Raw genomic sequence first — 20034 nt, forward strand, 5'->3', positions numbered from 1 at the left:
CGGAAAGAAGTTTTTCAAAGTTGAAGTTGATCAAAACCTATTTGAGGTCGTCTATGTCACAAGAGCGGTTAAATGGTCTTGCGGTTTTATCAATACAAAAAGAACTTTTGGAAAACATCGATGTTGATATTATCATTAATGATTTTGCATCTCGAAATGCTCGTAGAACTCGTTTTTTATGATATTTTATTATCATGTATTAGATGATGGCATATGAGTTACGTTGCTTGAACAATTTTTTTTATAAATTTATTTGCAAATTTGCATTCGCTTGAACAACGGATTTATTTCATAGAATTACTATCAAATTTTTTATTTTGTTTTATTATAATTTGTATTTTTTAAAGGGTCCCCAATCTACCATTTTGCCTAGGGCCCCAAAAAGATCAGGACCGGGCCTGCTCATGCTCCCTCTCATCCTCTAGCTCGTTCCCTTGTGCCATGTCTCGCATTACTCGACCTCGAAAAAGGTCGTACCTGCAATAAAAACACGAGCAAACATGGTGAAAACATATGTGCTAGAAATTCGATCAAAACAGATCGAAAATCTAGCAAAATGGCACTATAATCAAGTATGATCAAGTGAATGAAATAGAAGGGAAAAGTAAGGAGAAAGAGGGAAGAAAAGGGGAAAAAGGGAGCCAAAACAAGCGAAAAGAAAGTCATAAAGTGCGTTAGGAACGCACTTATCAGTACATGTCAAATTTCAAATGTAAAATCAACATAAGCTCTAAGTTTATGCCTCACATAATTGAATCGTTTCCCAATCTAGTGTTAGAAATTGAACAAATTCCCAATTTGGTATTTGCTCAAAACCTATTCCATAATCTAGTGTCCATGTAGGCTTGGAATTACAAACCTAATATTTTTAGTTTAACAACACTCCAACCCTCATTTTTTTTTGGGTGAAACTCCAACCCTCCTTATCATCTTGTAAATTTTTTTTTGTGCTCCTCCCTTCATCCCCACGCCAGTTTTTTTTTTTAAAAAAAAAAAATTTACTCTAAAAAACAGAAAGAATATTACTATTCATTTAGGACCAAATTACAATCAATCTTCACATTACTAATTTAATCAAGCTGGTTGTCAAAATTGAGACAAATACATAGCGCCACCAAAATAATTAATACTTCATCCTTCTCTGTCTACTCCATCAGCATCAACATTATTACGGCTCAAAGACACAAACTCAAGCTCATATAATCCTATTGGTTCATTTTGTAGTTGGTTGGCCATCATGGATATAGAAGTCCTTAACTGACTGTTATGTTGAGTTTCATATTCAATATTCATTTGATCGATAAAAAATTGGTCATCGTTGAGCATCCGTGTGAATGACCCAATTAATGGATAATCTGAATTTTTCATTTCTGCAAATGATAAAAGAAATGGTTGTATGAATACTAGTGGGATACAAAGATAAATCAAATTCAAATGAACTTTTTTTTTATATTTGTAATATGAGTTTTTCAACTATATTCAAAAATAGGGACTATCCATTTCTGCAAATGATAAAGGAATTGACTTTTTCTTTTTGTCCTCTACCCAAAAATAAAATTCCATACCAATGTTTTTATGAATTGATTGAAAAAAATAAGATATGTGTTTTTTCAATATTTGGGAAAGCATGGAAGACAAAAACATACCTGGAAGGGGAGGGGCTGCGATTGTTTGAGATGTACCACTGCGGTTGCCAGTGGGTGGTGCGGTGAGTGGTGTGGTGTAAACTGCGGTGGATGCAGCTGTAGAATAGTGTAAGGAGCTATAGTGACAGTAAAATTAGACTTTTCATTTTTTTACTGGAGAGAGAAAGGTAAAACCGTAAAAGGCAGTAAAAACAATAGATTTGAGATTTCAAGCCTATGTGAACACAAGAATAGGGAATTAGTTTTAGACAAGCACTAGATTTGGAATTTCCAACACTATTTTGGGAAAACATTCCACATAATTGGAGGAAATTAAGAACTGACATTCAGCAGCTGCAAGGCCACCACCAATAACGCAGCCACACCGCCTCGATGACCGCACATCAGCAGCAGCTGCCTACTAGAATGGGAAGAGATTTGACAATTGACAGCAACAACAATGTAAAACAGAGGTATCAGAACTCAGAAGATAGGCAGCAACGAAGAAGGGGAGAGGAAACTGAAGCGGAAGCTCACAGCCACAACAGCAGGCCGGCTGCACGGGGACTCCCTTGACAACCGAGAATAACCGGACAATCTGACAATGATGGAATAGATTTTCATGAACTTCAAGAGAAAAAATTGTGGTGTTTCAACTCGTCTAATTTGGGTGAATAACCAGAAGTCACATTAGAGTGGTCTCTTCAATTCGAACTACTAAGTACTAACTGGTTATACTGGATTCAATTCGATTGATTAAAGAAGTGACAAACGAACTACTAACTAGTACTAAACTACTAATGCAATGCTCTTGTTTATATTATAGTGGTCCAAGGCCAAAAAGCCAGTCTCGCAAGATAAAAAATAGATTTAACATTTATGACGCTTACTTCCTTTCTTGCTCGTCATAAAGACAAACTCATACGTTTCAATTTCTTTCACTTACTAGATTACTATTAATACATTATACATGCTCACATTATTTTAGTGATCTATGATCACCCTCCTGCACGAGAAGAAAATTTAACACTGATATTATTACAAGATTGTCACACATATGAAATCTTCCAACATGATTCACATTTACATATCAGCCTTACTAGTCTTAAGATCCTCAGCAGTAGACTTATCCACAGCAATATCAATAACCTTACTCTGTTTTTTCTTCTCCTCAGCAAGCTTAGGCACAATAATCTTCAACACCCCATCTTCAAGGTGAGCCTTAATACGATCCAAATCCGCATTCACCGGCAACCGAAATCGCCTCGAAAACTTACCAGTAGTACGCTCAACACGGTGCCATTTATCACCCTCATTTTCCTCCTCAGCCTTCTTCTCTCCACTTACCTTCAACACCCGGTTTTCTTCCACCTCGATCTTGAGTTCCTCTTTTTTCATACCAGGAATATCAAGAGTTATAATGTGGGAAGTTTGGGTCTCTTTCCAATCTGCTCTTGCTAATATTGCAAGGTGTACATTTTCCAAGTGATTGTTTTTGGGAAGAGGAAGGGGAAGTGGGGTTTGCTCTAAAATGCGAAATGGGTCGTCGAGATCGTCCCATAGTGTCCTTGAGAAGAAGGGCACTAGACCCTTAGCAGGGAGGACGAGAAGTCCTACAAATATGAGGAGTATTTTTGTTATATTTGTTTTTGTCATTTTTGTAGTAAATAGTTATATGTTATGTATAATAATATGGTGCGTTAAGGATTTTTAAAGGAAAGGATGCTTGTGTGATTAGAGGGGAATTGTTTGTTTGGTTTTCTCTTTTGGTTAAGTGATGTTGTGCGTGATGAGTTGTAAAGTGAGCAATGGAGGGATAGTCTATATATAAGGGTGGAGTTGCTGTAGATTGTTATGGTCAAGGAGGATCTGGATTGTTCTTGTGTATTGTCGGTTCCATAAATTTTGGTCTGTTTATTTGTGAAGCATTTGGGTTGAGTGGAAATTTCTGGAGATTAGTGGATATGATGTAGTATATTTTTTTTTTTTTTTTTTTACGAGGATATGTAGTTAAAAGTTAGAATTTTGTGGACTTTTCTAGACCATGTAATGAATAATGATGTATGGTACGATATAAATCGAAAAAGTAAAATTTGGCTTGGAAGTCCCTAGCAATCGTTTACAGCGTATGCATAGAAAAAGAAAAAGAAAAAGAAAAAAAAATGGATGTATTACGGAATATCTGTGAATACTTCACGACTACTTTTGTGAATATGCTAGTCATGATTTATTTTGCAAACAAATTTTTTACCAAGTACATAAGAGGCTTTAGGAAATTCATGAGATTTTTTTACGGTTGTAAAAAATTATTGGGTATCTTTTAAGTCTGTATATAATATACCAAACATCCTCGATAATTTACTAGTGTTGATTATGTTAACTTAAATGATCCAAGATCAGTTGACCCCTAACCTAATTTCCCTAATATTTTATATTATGTCAATAAAGTCTTTTAGAAGTAGACAAATTTTTCTAATAGGTACTTAATTCATTATTAAAACTATTTTTGACCGCATGAAAAAAAGGAATTTATATCACTATTTAAGGACATTTTTGGCATAATGTGGGTCAATGTGCGAATTAGGTTGGGATTCAAGTTATTTCATGTCATTTAAGTTAACAGAATCAATACTAATCAATTCTGGTACATTATATGCAAACTTAATGAGGATCCGATGAATATTTGAAAACACAGCGGTACCTCATGAATTTAGTAAAACCTCAAGAGTATCTGGTGAAAAAATTGTTTTGTAAACTTTTGGGACATATCATTAGATATGGTTGTATTTAAGTAATATATTCTCCTTGTTATGTTTAAATAAACTATGCATAGAAAAAGGCCTAGAGATGTTAAATTGGCCGCACTCACCATATCAACTAATGTTGTGGAACTGTGAACTGGGACATACCTTCAAGTCTTCAACTAAGGGTGTTCTATTCATCTTAATAAATTAAGTTTCAGATCTAATAAGTTCAATTTCGTTAAAATAAGTTTAAATAAGTAGGTTAAATCAGGACAATAAGTTTCAATCAGGTCTAATAAGGTACAATAAGTTCCAATCAGGTGTAATAAGTTCCAACCAGGTCTAATAAGTTGCAATAAGTTCCAATCAGGCGCAATAAGTTCCAATCAAGTCTAATCAGGTCCAAATAGTCAATGATCAATAAACATTTGTATTATTATCCATTACTTTATTATTCATATCACTATTAGCTGACTCTGTTATTATTAAATGTTTGTATTATTGTTTATTATTTTACTATTCATATTACTATTAGCTGATTATGTTATTATTAAAGTACCAAAATATATAGTATTATACTTGTATTATTGTCTATTATTTATAATTCATATTACTATTAGCTGATTATATTACTAAAAAAATATTATAATTATGGTCAAATGAGGTTAACAATAATAATCATCATAATTACTATATTTTGCAATTCGTCTTTAAATAATTAGAGATAACATATTTTCGTTACTAATGACAATGAAAGTTATAAATGTTATCAATTGATTGCTTTATAGGAGTTAATGAATTCTACTACCTTCAAGTAAATCAAAGTGGAGAGAGAGTTAATGAGTTCTACTAATTTAGTCATAAACTGAAGTGGAGTGAGAGATAAATTTTTCCATACGTGACAATTTCTCACTTGTTAGCAATAAATGTTAATCAACTACTTTTGGTTTTCTACTAGTGCTATATCAAATCAAAACAAGACTATTAGATATATTAGTGGTGAAAGTTGTGTATAGGCAAATATATAAATAGTATATGTTTTTTGTTAAATTGTTTATCATAAGAAATATATAACAAATAATTATTATTTTTTTAAAAGGGAAAATTTTAATAATTATTATTTCATAACAAAGTTTGAGAGTAGTATTTACTTTAAGTTCCAATAAGGTCTAATAATTTTAATCAGGTCCAATAAGGTATAATAAGTTTCAATCAGATACAATAAGGTCTAATAAGTTCCAATGAGGTCTAATAAGTTCCAATCAGGTTCCATCAGGTATAATGAGTTGAATCAGATCCAATCAGGTCTAATAAGTTCAGTTTAATTTAGCTCGGGTCTAATAAGTTCATTTCATATAAGTTCAGGGTCATTCAGGTGAAGAGAATGCACCAATAGTGTGATTGACCTTATATAAAAATTTGCATAAACATATTTAGATCAAAATAACAATAGCGACAGTAGAAGGTTATAAAGCAGTATAATATTTTTTAATACTCCCTTTGTACTTTTTTAGTGCGCTTGTTTTGACTACACACGTTTGACAATGTATAGTTTTGACCTTTAATATCTTTTATTACATGTCAAAATAAGTAAAACGATTGAATGTAATTAAAATACTATTTGAAACGAATAAAAAAAAATCTCATATGACTATACTTTTTCTTATATATTTAGAAAATTTTAAAAGATTTTTTTTAATGTAAATAGTGTCAAGATTCCAAGTGAGCAAACTAAAAAATACAATGAGAGTATTATCTTAACATGGTTATAAGTCAAGAGTTTAAGGTAACGATATGAAATTGAAACAAGAGTAAACAAATTGGAAGTCTAACTAACCGATATTCAAGTTAGAATACTTATAAGGTAGGGGTATAAGTGAATTGGACTTTGACAAATCCAAATTCAGTCCAAAATTTTTTGGAATAGAGAAATTGAATCCAAATTCGTTCTAAACAATTTTTAAGTCCCGTCCAGTCTAATCTAAAACTTTTTTCTTGAGTTTTGGTCCAGTCCAATTATTATATAACATATTAATTTTTTTCCCTATTTAGGCTTACAATCTTGTCTCATAATTAAATCATTAAATTTGTAAGATTGGACTCATTAAATCCATTCCACAAAGTAAGTTACATACATCTTTAAAGTCTTAAAAAGGTGCCAAATGGGTTAAAGTAATTTTTGTCTTTTCAATTTTCATTTCTCACTTCGGAGTATCGGGGGTAAGTGACGTAAAATGACTTACAGGGAAAATGTTAAAAAGTCCAAATTTCAACAAAAATTTTATTTTTTTTAAAATATACATTACATGTATATGTGTGTGTATGTATATATATATATACTCCCTGTAATATCCCGAAAATTTTAAACTTCCTTAAATTAATTAATATTAATTAGCGGCTAAATTTTTCTTTAATAACAAGTTATGTTAGATGATGTCATTAGTTAAAGTAAGAAAAACAAATAAATAACAAATTAATTACTAAACAAATTGATGACATAAAAAGGAAAAGAAAAAGAGAAAAGAAATGAAAAGAAAAAGGAAAAAAAAAAAAAAAACAGAAAAACGTGAGTTTTCCTTCTCCATAGCTCCATCTCAGTTTTCTTCAAAACCCACCCATGAATTTCTAAATCCAAAATGGGTTATTGAACACAAACAAACTTATTTGCAAAGAAAATTCATTAATCAGACCAAATTACCCAATAACCCATTTTATCCATTCAATTTTATCAATCGAATTGGGCAAAAATTAGAATCAACAATGGCTATAAAAAGCCATGTTCATTCCCTCAAACCACCATTCACTGATCACAAACAAATTCACTCAAGCCTCCTGAGATTATCGCCGGAAAGCACCCCAACCGCCACCTAAACCACCTTCAAATTCTCTGTTTTTCGCAACTCCCTCACCCCTCTGTTTTCTGTTCAGCCACCACAACACCACCACCTCCGACGACGACCTCCTGTGCGTAACCCACCGCCGTCGCGTACCCAGCCGCACCTCTCCGTCGACCGTCTCTCTCTCCTCTCGCCCAGTTCTTTCTCTCTCTCCTGCTTGATCTGCCGCGCGCACCTCCCAGCACCACCGCGCGCCATCTCGTCGTGCCGCCACCTCACATTCTGCCTCGCCTCGCCTCCAGTCGCCGGAGTTTCGCGCCTTTCGCCGCTGTCGCCGGAGCCTCGTCCGTCCTCCCCTGCTCTCTTGTCGGGTCTGCTAAGTTGGAGCAGAGGTATAAAACATACCTCCCCCCCCTTTATATGTTTTGTTATATGTTTGTTGGGCTTTCAAGTTTAAAAGCTTGACAAATTACTTGGGTTGATTTAATTAAATCAGTAAATTAGTGAGCTATTTGAGATGGTTAGTCAATTATGTCCATTTAGTTAATAACACATATATAATAAATGACTCACTATATAATACTTGTGATTCGATAATTAATAAACGATTAAACGATAATTAATGTGATAATACTTAACATATATGTCATATATATATATTAACCTTTGCAATTTGATTATTATGAGACTAGATTGTGACTAATAAACGATTAAATAACAATATACTATGCGATAATCTTAATATTATATTTCATATAACTGTAATATATCAATTAAAGAGTAATAGTAAATAAGTATAGTTTACTTGTTAAATTTTTATATATAATAACGTAGCAGACACTTATTTATAGAGTTCGGATTTCAAGAATTAAAGTGTTATATTACGAAGTTCATAATTACAAAGTATTAATCCCGAATCATGAACCATAAGATTAATGACCACTGTTTCAATTTATAAAATGACGAATAATATGTCAAAAGGCGCTATGACTAATATAATGAAGTTTTGAATTAAAGTTTAACAAAACTATAACGTTTTGAATTTATAAAATACGAAATGGTTATAATAAGACGTCGTCTATAAATAATAAATTACGACTTTCTATAAACCACCAAAGTCCTAAATATATATAAGTCCTAAAATGGACACGTGATGGAAATGGATCAATAAACTCAGAATTCCGAATAAGATATTAATAAGTCTTCATTAATTCCTGAATTTATTATTAGATTAAAAAGGAAGAGATATTACAAGTCTTCCCCTACGATCAAGGTTGTTAAGCAGGATTCCAGGTAACGTCTACTGCTAACACTCGCACTCCCCTTCCAACTACGTTTTATTATGCTTTTATATAATGTTTATGCTATGTTTTATATGGTGTGCGGGATATAAAATGTGCGACTATGTAACGTCTACTGCTAACACCCGCACTCCCCTTCCAACTATGTTTTATAGTGCTTTTATATAATGTTTTATGATATGTTTTATATGGTGTGCGGGATATGAAATGTTTGGCTATGTAAATGATTTGATGACGTTATGCAATGACTTTATTATGATTTCTGAAAATTACTCGAAAGAAACGAAACATGATAAATGAAAGTGAAAGATGGTGAATGGCAGTACTATGTTCTCTGGGCCGTGCACGTGTCATAATGTTATCTGCGGCAACGCCACCTTCTGATGGGGGACAACGTCCTCGGTGGCACCCGCATTATGGCATTATATGCCACTTCTGATGGGGACAACGTCCTCGGTGGCTTTGCCTGGCATTATATGCCACCTTCTGATGGGGGATGAATATCCTCGGTGGCTTTGCCTTCTCTGTACTTGCCAAAGTAACCAAAGAAGTTTTCTGATAATGAGATGTGATAATGGAGATAATATGAAGGAAATGACTTTTAAATTCCTGATTCGAAGTGTATGTTTACGAAATGATTTTTACTATATTCTCTCCTCCCTGTTTGCAAATAAAATGAATTGAAATGAATTTACGTTGTTAGAGTAGTACGTTACTGAGCCTCGGCTCATGACGTTTTGTTTTTCTGTTTTAGGTATGCATATGAAGATGGGATGACGTAGCAGTGAGGATTAAATTACGACTATGACGGTTATGTAATCCAAGTTTATGATCACTAGATTTCGTAACATTAGCTATGCTTAAGCTATCTATATATATTTCTAGAATTACTACCACTATTATAGAGGTTTAATTATATGAAAGAATGTTGCCTTGTACTTTCCTGTGTGGAGAGTACGGCAGTGACGCACCGACTAAGCTAAGAAGGTCTTCCGCTGCTAATCCTTGCAATTAATTAACCTAATAGTGATGCTTAAAAGTCGGGGCGTTACAGAGTGGTATCAGAGCAAAGGTTCTGAGGACCATTAGTGAAACTCGGGTTTTCATGCCAACGAGTTTTAGGGAAAAGAAAGTTAAAATGAGAAATAGGATATAAAAAGAAATAAAGAATTAGGTTATAAAGTTGTAAAATGGTTTTAAGAAGGAGATCTATATGATTATGAAAATGGTAAATAAAAACGATATGAGCGTGAGTGTTAGGAACGGGATGGGAAATATTTTATATATTTACTCTATGATGCTTGTGCATGAACATCTGATGATTTTAAAATCAATATGTTAGAAATGGCTTTAAGTGAAAGTGATCCCACTAATGGCGCAAACGACAACCATGAGCCTGATGTTCGCTAGATGAAATAAGGGCAAGACTCGACATTTTACGAAATGACCCCATATTCGGAGATGCCACGGGAGACGTTGCAAACGATAATCGAATGGATTTGATGAGGCTCGTGGTGATGGAACTACTACACGGGAATCGACAAAGGGCCAAGACGGAGCAAGAAGAATGCTCGAATACGTTTAAAAGATTTTCTGCGCATAACCCATTATATTTCTCAAGTTTCGAGGACGAAACTTTTTCTAAGGGGGTAAGAATGTAATATCCCGAAAATTTTAAACTTCCTTAAATTAATTAATATTAATTAGCGGCTAAATTTTTCTTTAATAACAAGTTATGTTAGATGATGTCATTAGTTAAAGTAAGAAAAACAAATAAATACAAATTAATTACTAAACAAATTAATGGCATAAAAAGGAAAAGAAAAGAAAAAAAAAAAAAAAAAAAACAGAAAAACGTGAGTTTTCCTTCTCCATAGCTCCATCTCAGTTTTCTTCAAAACCCACCCATGAATTTCTAAATCCAAAATGGGTTATTGAACACAAACAAACTTATTTGCAAAGAAAATTCATTAATCAGACCAAATTACCCAATAACCCATTTTATCCATTCAATTTTATCAATCGAATTGGGCAAAAATTAGAACTCAACAATGGCTATAAAAAGCCATGTTCATTCCCTCAAACCACCATTCACTGATCACAAACAAATTCACTCAAGCCTCCTGAGATTATCGCCGGAAAGCACCCCAACCGCCACCTAAACCACCTTCAAATTCTCTGTTTTTCGCAACTCCCTCACCCCTCTGTTTTCTGTTCAGCCACCACAACACCACCACCCTCCGACGACGACCTCCTGTGCGTAACCCACCGCCGTCGCGTACCCAGCCGCACCTCTCCGTCGACCGTCTCTCTCTCCTCTCGCCCAGTTCTTTCTCTCTCCTCTGCTTGATCTGCCGCGCGCACCTCCCAGCACCACCGCGCGCCATCTCGTCGTGCCGCCACCTCACATTCTGCCTCGCCTCGCCTCCAGTCGCCGGAGTTTCGCGCCTTTCGCCGCTGTCGCCGGAGCCTCGTCCGTCCTCCCCTGCTCTCTTGTCGGGTCTGCTAAGTTGGAGCAGAGGTATAAACATACCTCCCCCCCCTTTATATGTTTTGTTATATGTTTGTTGGGCTTTCAAGTTTAAAAGCTTGACAAATTACTTGGGTTGATTTAATTAAATCAGTAAATTAGTGAGCTATTTGAGATGGTTAGTCAATTATGTCCATTTAGTTAATAACACATATATAATAAATGACTCACTATATAATACTTGTGATTCGATAATTAATAAACGATTAAACGATAATTAATGTGATAATACTTAACAATATATGTCATATATATATATATAACCTTTGCAATTTGATTATTATGAGACTAGATTGTGACTAATAAACGATTAAATAACAATATACTATGCGATAATCTTAATATTATATTTCATATAACTGTAATATATCAATTAAAGAGTAATAGTAAATAAGTATAGTTTACTTGTTAAATTTTTATATATAATAACGTAGCAGACACTTATTTATAGAGTTCGGATTTCAAGAATTAAAGTGTTATATTACGAAGTTCATAATTACAAAGTATTAATCCCGAATCATGAACCATAAGATTAATGACCACTGTTTCAATTTATAAAATGACGAATAATATGTCAAAAGGCGCTATGACTAATATAATGAAGTTTTGAATTAAAGTTTAACAAAACTATAACGTTTTGAATTTATAAAATACGAAATGGTTATAATAAGACGTCGTCTATAAATAATAAATTACGACTTTCTATAAACCACCAAAGTCCTAAATATATATAAGTCCTAAAATGGACACGTGATGGAAATGGATCAATAAACTCAGAATTCCGAATAAGATATTAATAAGTCTTCATTAATTCCTGAATTTATTATTAGATTAAAAAGGAAGAGATATTACAAGTCTTCCCCTACGATCAAGGTTGTTAAGCAGGATTCCAGGTAACGTCTACTGCTAACACTGCACTCCCCTTCCAACTACGTTTATTATGCTTTTATATAATGTTTATGCTATGTTTTATATGGTGTGCGGGATATAAAATGTGCGACTATGTAACGTCTACTGCTAACACCCGCACTCCCCTTCCAACTATGTTTTATAGTGCTTTTATATAATGTTTATGATATGTTTTATATGGTGTGCGGGATATGAAATGTTTGGCTATGTAAATGATTTGATGACGTTATGCAATGACTTTATTATGATTTCTGAAAATTACTCGAAAGAAACGAAACATGATAAATGAAAGTGAAAGATGGTGAATGGCAGTACTATGTTCTCTGGACCGTGCACGTGTCATAATGTTATCTGGCGGCAACGCCACCTTCTGATGGGGACAACGTCCTCGGTGGCACCCGCATTATGGCATTATATGCCACCTTCTGATGTGGGGACAACGTCCTCGGTGGCTTTGCCTGGCATTATATGCCACCTTCTGATGGGGGATGAATATCCTCGGTGGCTTTGCCTTCTCTGTACTTGCCAAAGTAACCAAAGAAAGTTTTCTGATAATGAGATGTGATAATGGAGATAATATGAATGGAAATGACTTTTAAATTCCTGATTCGAAGTGTATGTTTACGAAATGATTTTTACTATATTCTCTCCTCCCTGTTTGCAAATAAAATGAATTGAAATGAATTTACGTTGTTAGAGTAGTACGTTACTGAGCCTCGGCTCTGACGTTTTGTTTTTCTGTTTTAGGTATGCATATGAAGATGGGATGACGTAGCAGTGAGGATTAAATTACGACTATGACGGTTATGTAATCCAAGTTTATGATCACTAGATTTCGTAACATTAGCTATGCTTAAGCTATCTATATATATTTCTAGAATTACTACCACTATTATAGAGGTTTAATTATATGAAAGAATGTTGCCTTGTACTTTCCTGTGTGGAGAGTACGGCAGTGACGCACCGACTAAGCTAAGAAGGTCTTCCGCTGCTAATCCTTGCAATTAATTAACCTAATAGTGATGCTTAAAAGTCGGGGCGTTACAGAGTGGTATCAGAGCAAAGGTTCTGAGGACCATTAGTGAAACTCGGGTTTTCATGCCAACGAGTTTTTAGGGAAAAGAAAGTTAAAATGAGAAATAGGATATAAAAAGAAATAAAAGAATTAGGTTATAAAGTTGTAAAATGGTTTTAAGAAGGAGATCTATATGATTATGAAAATGGTAAATAAAAACGATATGAGCGTGAGTGTTAGGAACGGGATGGGAAATATTTTATATATTTACTCTATGATGCTTGTGCATGAACATCTGATGATTTTAAAATCAATATGTTAGAAATGGCTTTAAGTGAAAGTGATCCCACTAATGGCGCAAACGACAACCATGAGCCTGATGTTCCGCTAGATGAAATAAGGGCAAGACTCGACATTTTACGAAATGACCCCATATTCGGAGATGCCACGGGAGACGTTGCAAACGATAATCGAATGGATTTGATGAGGCTCGTGGTGATGGAACTACTACACGGGAATCGACAAAGGGCCAAGACGGAGCAAGAAGAATGCTCGAATACGTTTAAAAGATTTTCTGCGACCCATTATATTTCTCAAGTTTCGAGGACGAAACTTTTTAAGGGGTAAGAATGTAATATCCGAAAATTTTAAACTTCCTTAAATTAATTAATATTAATTAGCGGCTAAATTTTTCTTTAATAACAAGTTATGTTAGATGATGTCATTAGTTAAAGTAAGAAAAAAAAAAAACAAATTAATTACTAAACAAATTGATGACATAAAAAGGAAAAGAAAAAGAGAAAAGAAATGAAAAGAAAAAGGAAAAAAAAAAAAAAAAAACAGAAAAACGTGAGTTTTCCTTCTCCATAGCTCCATCTCAGTTTTCTTCAAAACCCACCCATGAATTTCTAAATCCAAAATGGGTTATTGAACACAAACAAACTTATTTGCAAAGAAAATTCATTAATCAGACCAAATTACCCAATAACCCATTTTATCCATTCAATTTTATCAATCGAATTGGGCAAAAATTAGAACTCAACAATGGCTATAAAAAGCCATGTTCATTCCCTCAAACCACCATTCACTGATCACAAACAAATTCACTCAAGCCTCCTGAGATTATCGCCGGAAAGCACCCCAACCGCCACCTAAACCACCTTCAAATTCTCTGTTTTTCGCAACTCCCTACCCCTCTGTTTTCTGTTCAGCCACCACAACACCACACCCTCCGACGACGACCTCCTGTGCGTAACCCACCGCCGTCGCGTACCCAGCCGCACCTCTCCGTCGACCGTCTCTCTCTCCTCTCGCCCAGTTCTTTCTCTCTCCTCTGCTTGATCTGCCGCGCGCACCTCCCAGCACCACCGCGCGCCATCTCGTCGTGCCGCCACCTCACATTCTGCCTCGCCTCGCCTCCAGTCGCCGGAGTTTCGCGCCTTTCGCCGCTGTCGCCGGAGCCTCGTCCGTCCTCCCCTGCTCTCTTGTCGGGTCTGCTAAGTTGGAGCAGAGGTATAAACATACCTCCCCCCCCTTTATATGTTTTGTTATATGTTTGTTGGGCTTTCAAGTTTAAAAGCTTGACAAATTACTTGGGTTGATTTAATTAAATCAGTAAATTAGTGAGCTATTTGAGATGGTTAGTCAATTATGTCCATTTAGTTAATAACACATATATAATAAATGACTCACTATATAATACTTGTGATTCGATAATTAATAAACGATTAAACGATAATTAATGTGATAATACTTAACAATATATGTCATATATATATATATAACCTTTGCAATTTGATTATTATGAGACTAGATTGTGACTAATAAACGATTAAATAACAATATACTATGCGATAATCTTAATATTATATTTCATATAACTGTAATATATCAATTAAAGAGTAATAGTAAATAAGTATAGTTTACTTGTTAAATTTTTATATATAATAACGTAGCAGACACTTATTTATAGAGTTCGGATTTCAAGAATTAAAGTGTTATATTACGAAGTTCATAATTACAAAGTATTAATCCCGAATCATGAACCATAAGATTAATGACCACTGTTTCAATTTATAAAATGACGAATAATATGTCAAAAGGCGCTATGACTAATATAATGAAGTTTTGAATTAAAGTTTAACAAAACTATAACGTTTTGAATTTATAAAATACGAAATGGTTATAATAAGACGTCGTCTATAAATAATAAATTACGACTTTCTATAAACCACCAAAGTCCTAAATATATATAAGTCCTAAAATGGACACGTGATGGAAATGGATCAATAAACTCAGAATTCCGAATAAGATATTAATAAGTCTTCATTAATTCCTGAATTTATTATTAGATTAAAAAGGAAGAGATATTACAAGTCTTCCCCTACGATCAAGGTTGTTAAGCAGGATTCCAGGTAACGTCTACTGCTAACACTCGCACTCCCCTTCCAACTACGTTTTATTATGCTTTTATATAATGTTTATGCTATGTTTTATATGGTGTGCGGGATATAAAATGTGCGACTATGTAACGTCTACTGCTAACACCCGCACTCCCCTTCCAACTATGTTTTATAGTGCTTTTATATATATGTTTTATGATATGTTTTATATGGTGTGCGGGATATGAAATGTTTGGCTATGTAAATGATTTGATGACGTTATGCAATGACTTTATTATGATTTCTGAAAATTACTCGAAAGAAACGAAACATGATAAATGAAAGTGAAAGATGGTGAATGGCAGTACTATGTTCTCTGGGCCGTGCACGTGTCATAATGTTATCTGGCGGCAACGCCACCTTCTGATGGGGGACAACGTCCTCGGTGGCACCCGCATTATGGCATTATATGCCACCTTCTGATGGGGGACAACGTCCTCGGTGGCTTTGCCTGGCATTATATGCCACCTTCTGATGGGGGATGAATATCCTCGGTGGCTTTGCCTTCTCTGTACTTGCCAAAGTAACCAAAGAAAGTTTTCTGATAATGAGATGTGATAATGGAGATAATATGAATGGAAATGACTTTTAAATTCCTGATTCGAAGTGTATGTTTACGAAATGATTTTTACTATATTCTCTCCTCCCTGTTTGCAAATAAAATGAATTGAAATGAATTTACGTTGTTAGAGTAGTACGTTACTGAGCCTCGGCTCATGACATTTTGTTTTTCTGTTTTAGGTATGCATATGAAGATGGGATGACGTAGCAGTGAGGATTAAATTACGACTATGACGGTTATGTAATCCAAGTTTATGATCACTAGATTTCGTAACATTAGCTATGCTTAAGCTATCTATATATATTTCTAGAATTACTACCACTATTATAGAGGTTTAATTATATGAAAGAATGTTGCCTTGTACTTTCCTGTGTGGAGAGTACGGCAGTGACGCACCGACTAAGCTAAGAAGGTCTTCCGCTGCTAATCCTTGCAATTAATTAACCTAATAGTGATGCTTAAAAGTCGGGGCGTTACACTCCCTCCGTTTCTTAAAGATCTTCTTTGTTACTGTTACTACAGATACCAATAAGAATTAATTTGTGTGGGGTGTGGGATGGGTAAAGTAGGAGAGAGAAAGGGGTTAAGATAAATAAACAAATAAAAAGGGGTTAAAGTATTCTCATACACCCTAAAAAAATTTGTGTAGATTGGTTCATGAAACACATAAAAGATCATATTTTTAGTGATATGTTATTAATCAATCAAAATTATAAGGTTACTAGCAGGTTGTTCAAATTATTTGATTAATATTAGAAGAATTATTAAGGTATTTGATTAACAATAATAATCATGTGAGGTGATGAAAAAATAAATAAAAAGAATAATAGAGGGTTAGAATATACAAAAGAATAATTTTTAGATTAAATATCTACATCAGAAAAGAAATAGTTAGTAACTTCAATATAAAAATAATAAATAGATTCAAGGACCCTCAGGAGTACTGTGGCTTGTGTCTGAAAGATTGACAACCTTTTCAATCGTGAAGCCTGAACATCTAAACATGTATGTATGTTTGAAAGTATGTGTTTTGCATTTGTGTGTTGTATGTAGATTTGAAAATATGGGAGTTTTTTAGAGAGAATTTGTGAGTGTATTCGTAATATTGTCGAAGTCTATGAAGTCGAAGTACTGAAGTCCTATTAGATTCGGAAAACCGTAATGTATTTATAGGAAAAAAAAAAAATAGATCGCGAGTCACATTGAGGAGTACGCCAGGCGCACAACTTCGTGTAACACAGAGCCACGTGTCAAGGCGCAGATTGGTGTGTCTGATACAACTGGACTTGTGCGCTTGACACACATGGTACGCCAGACGTACCGCCTTGTGCCTGACACGCTTTAACATCCTTTTTTTATAAAACGTGTTTCAAAAGATTTTCTTTTTTCCTTTTAATCCTGAAATCTGATTTTACAGGATAAAATGCGACTTCAATTAAAAAAAATATCTTTGACAAATATTTATCATATTTTAAGTAAAACAATTAATTATCATTAAAGGGACTTTTCAAAGATTGGGCTCAAAATATTATTTTTGGGCTCAAAATGCAAATAATTATCAAGAATAATTGATTGGACTTTAAAAAAAGATTTCAGATTACTAAAATAAACTTTAACACTTTTAAATTAGTTTTCGCTCTTCGGACTACTCTGTCCTTAGGTCGGACCAATTAAGACTGCAATATGTTTCATCATCGTGCTCTTAAATGTGGAGACACAATTATGTGTCTACATAAGCCCCACTTTGACTAAGGTTAAGGAAACTGAAAGTCAAAGTATACAGTGTCGGGACGGAGAACGAATCAAAACACTATGCAGTTCAAAACTAATCTATATACACCAATCTCTGCAAAATAAATTTAGTATGCAGGATGATAGCTACAAGCAATTTGATTACCTACAGAGAAGATGTTAGCAGATAGTTGAAAACAACTGTATAGCCCGATTCATAAAAGTGTTTTATTTGGCATTAATTATAATTATTAAGTTGATTATATTGGGATGTGCTATATACAGCAAAAAAAGGCTAAATACAACAACATATATTAAAGACTAACCTACCCTTTATGGGGTCATCTATGACAAATGACCCCCTTTTGGGGGGGGGTCATCTATGACAAATGACCCCGTCTTGGGGATCATCTATGATAAATGACTCCCCTATAGGGGAGTCATTTATAATAAATGACCCTATTTTTGCCATAACCTTACCGCGTCAAACATATAATATAACCTGACACGAAAACTTTAGGCGCCGGCTATTATGTTAGGGGCGATGCGATAGGGGGTTCGTTTTAGGTTGTGTTTATTTGAAATTTGATGAGAAGTTCTTTAATTAATATTGTTCAACTTATTAGAGTTAGCTTAGGGCCTGTTTGGAAACCACCATCTCATTTGCAATGATGGAATTGGCCCAAGTCCCTTGTTTGGATAACTAATGGAACTGTAATTGAAATTGGGCCAATTTCAATCAAATTCTAAGCCTTTTGATAATTGGAGCATTAAACATATCTAATGCGTGCATTAAGCTCCCATGAGCACAATGAGAACTGTTTTCCCACAATACAAACTAGAACATTTACGAATACGAAAACTAACATTTTGAAGTGGAATATTACAAAAATTTACTTACGAAAACAAACATTTTATTGTTGAAATGGAACATTATAAGAATTCATTTACGAAAAAGAACATTTTACTGTTGAAGTGGAATATTACCAGAATCCAATTACGAAAATGAACATTTTGTTATTGAAGTGGAATATTATTAGAATTCAATTACTTAAATAGACCATATGGTTATCAAATATAGAAATATTTTCAGGGAAATTAGAACATATTTTTAGAGAAAATAGAACATATTTTCAGGGAAAATAGAATATATATTTTGTTGGTGGAAAATAAGTTTTAAAAGAACATTTCAAAAATAGAACATTTGCTTACAAAATTGAACAATTTTCACGAAAAATAGAACATAATTTTCTACTGAAAAATAAGCTTAAAACGAATATTTGTTGAAATAGAACATTTGCTTATTGAAAATAGAATAATTTTTACAAAAAATAGAACATATTCTTTGCTGAAAAATATGCTTAAAAGGAATATTTACTAATCAGAAATGGAACGAATAGGAGCACAATAGAATTTTCAGACAAAGTAGCATATTGGATAATTCATGTTGGGTATTTAGTTGATTCTTATATTCTCATTAAAACTTGTAATAACTCAGCTCTAAAATCAGTTATTGTAAATGATACATTAGGAGCTTCCCTCATGCAGACCTAATACTCTTTTTTTCTTACCGTATAAAAAAACTTAATCAAGTGATGATATTATTAGTATGGATTTTTCTAACTTGAATAGTATACCTATTCGTTTTTACTTTTGCTCCACAAAGATGATATAGATGACATAGATGACATAATCAATTAATGACATAATTGTTTGATATTTAAAGAGATTGGAAGAAAGATGAAATTAGATATGTATTATTAGAATTATATCCTGAATTAGCTATGTCATATGTATCAGTTTTGTTGAGCAAAGATAAAAACAAATAGCTAAACTTATGCTTTTTATTGTTGATGCATAGGTTAGAAAATCCATACATGCATATACTTGTATAGGTGGTGGAGTAGTGACATCACATTCCACATCATATCTTTGAGCTCTATAGATTAAATCTCATGAGACTCATTTGAGGAATTCGCCTTATCCCGGTACTTCAATATATATATATATATATATTAGTATAGTAAATGAATGACTATAGCAATGCTTGGGAAATCTATACAAATATATTAAAAAGCGTGCGTGTGAATGTATACACGCCACATGGCACCACTGAAACTCCACTAGAGTTGTCCAATGTGTACATAAGTCATGTCAATTAACAGAATTAAAATTAGCTTGTAACAAGATTTGAACCCGTGACTTCCTAATATCATATCTGACACAATTACCATCTTAACCAACTTTTAATTATGCTTTAAATGTCCACATTATTATATTTGTACCTTTTAAATGTTGAGTTTCTCTTAACATATTTTAATGGAAATGGAAAAAAATGC

At 33.8% G+C, this 20034-nt stretch overlaps 1 protein-coding gene across 1 annotated transcript; it reads right to left on the reverse strand.

The window, feature by feature from the left end:
* Nucleotides 1-2535: 2535 nt before the first annotated feature.
* Nucleotides 2536-3793, reverse strand: LOC104896999 (17.6 kDa class I heat shock protein). The gene has a single exon (XM_010683798.4). It carries the CDS (start codon nt 3279-3281, stop codon nt 2709-2711), a length of 573 nt encoding a protein of 190 aa, XP_010682100.1. The 5' UTR covers nt 3282-3793; the 3' UTR covers nt 2536-2708.
* Between the last annotated feature and the right edge of the window lie 16241 nt (nt 3794-20034).

The sequence above is a fragment of the Beta vulgaris genome, chromosome 6, assembly GCF_026745355.1.
Source record: "Beta vulgaris subsp. vulgaris cultivar EL10 chromosome 6, EL10.2, whole genome shotgun sequence".
Taxonomy (NCBI): Eukaryota; Viridiplantae; Streptophyta; class Magnoliopsida; order Caryophyllales; family Amaranthaceae; genus Beta; species Beta vulgaris.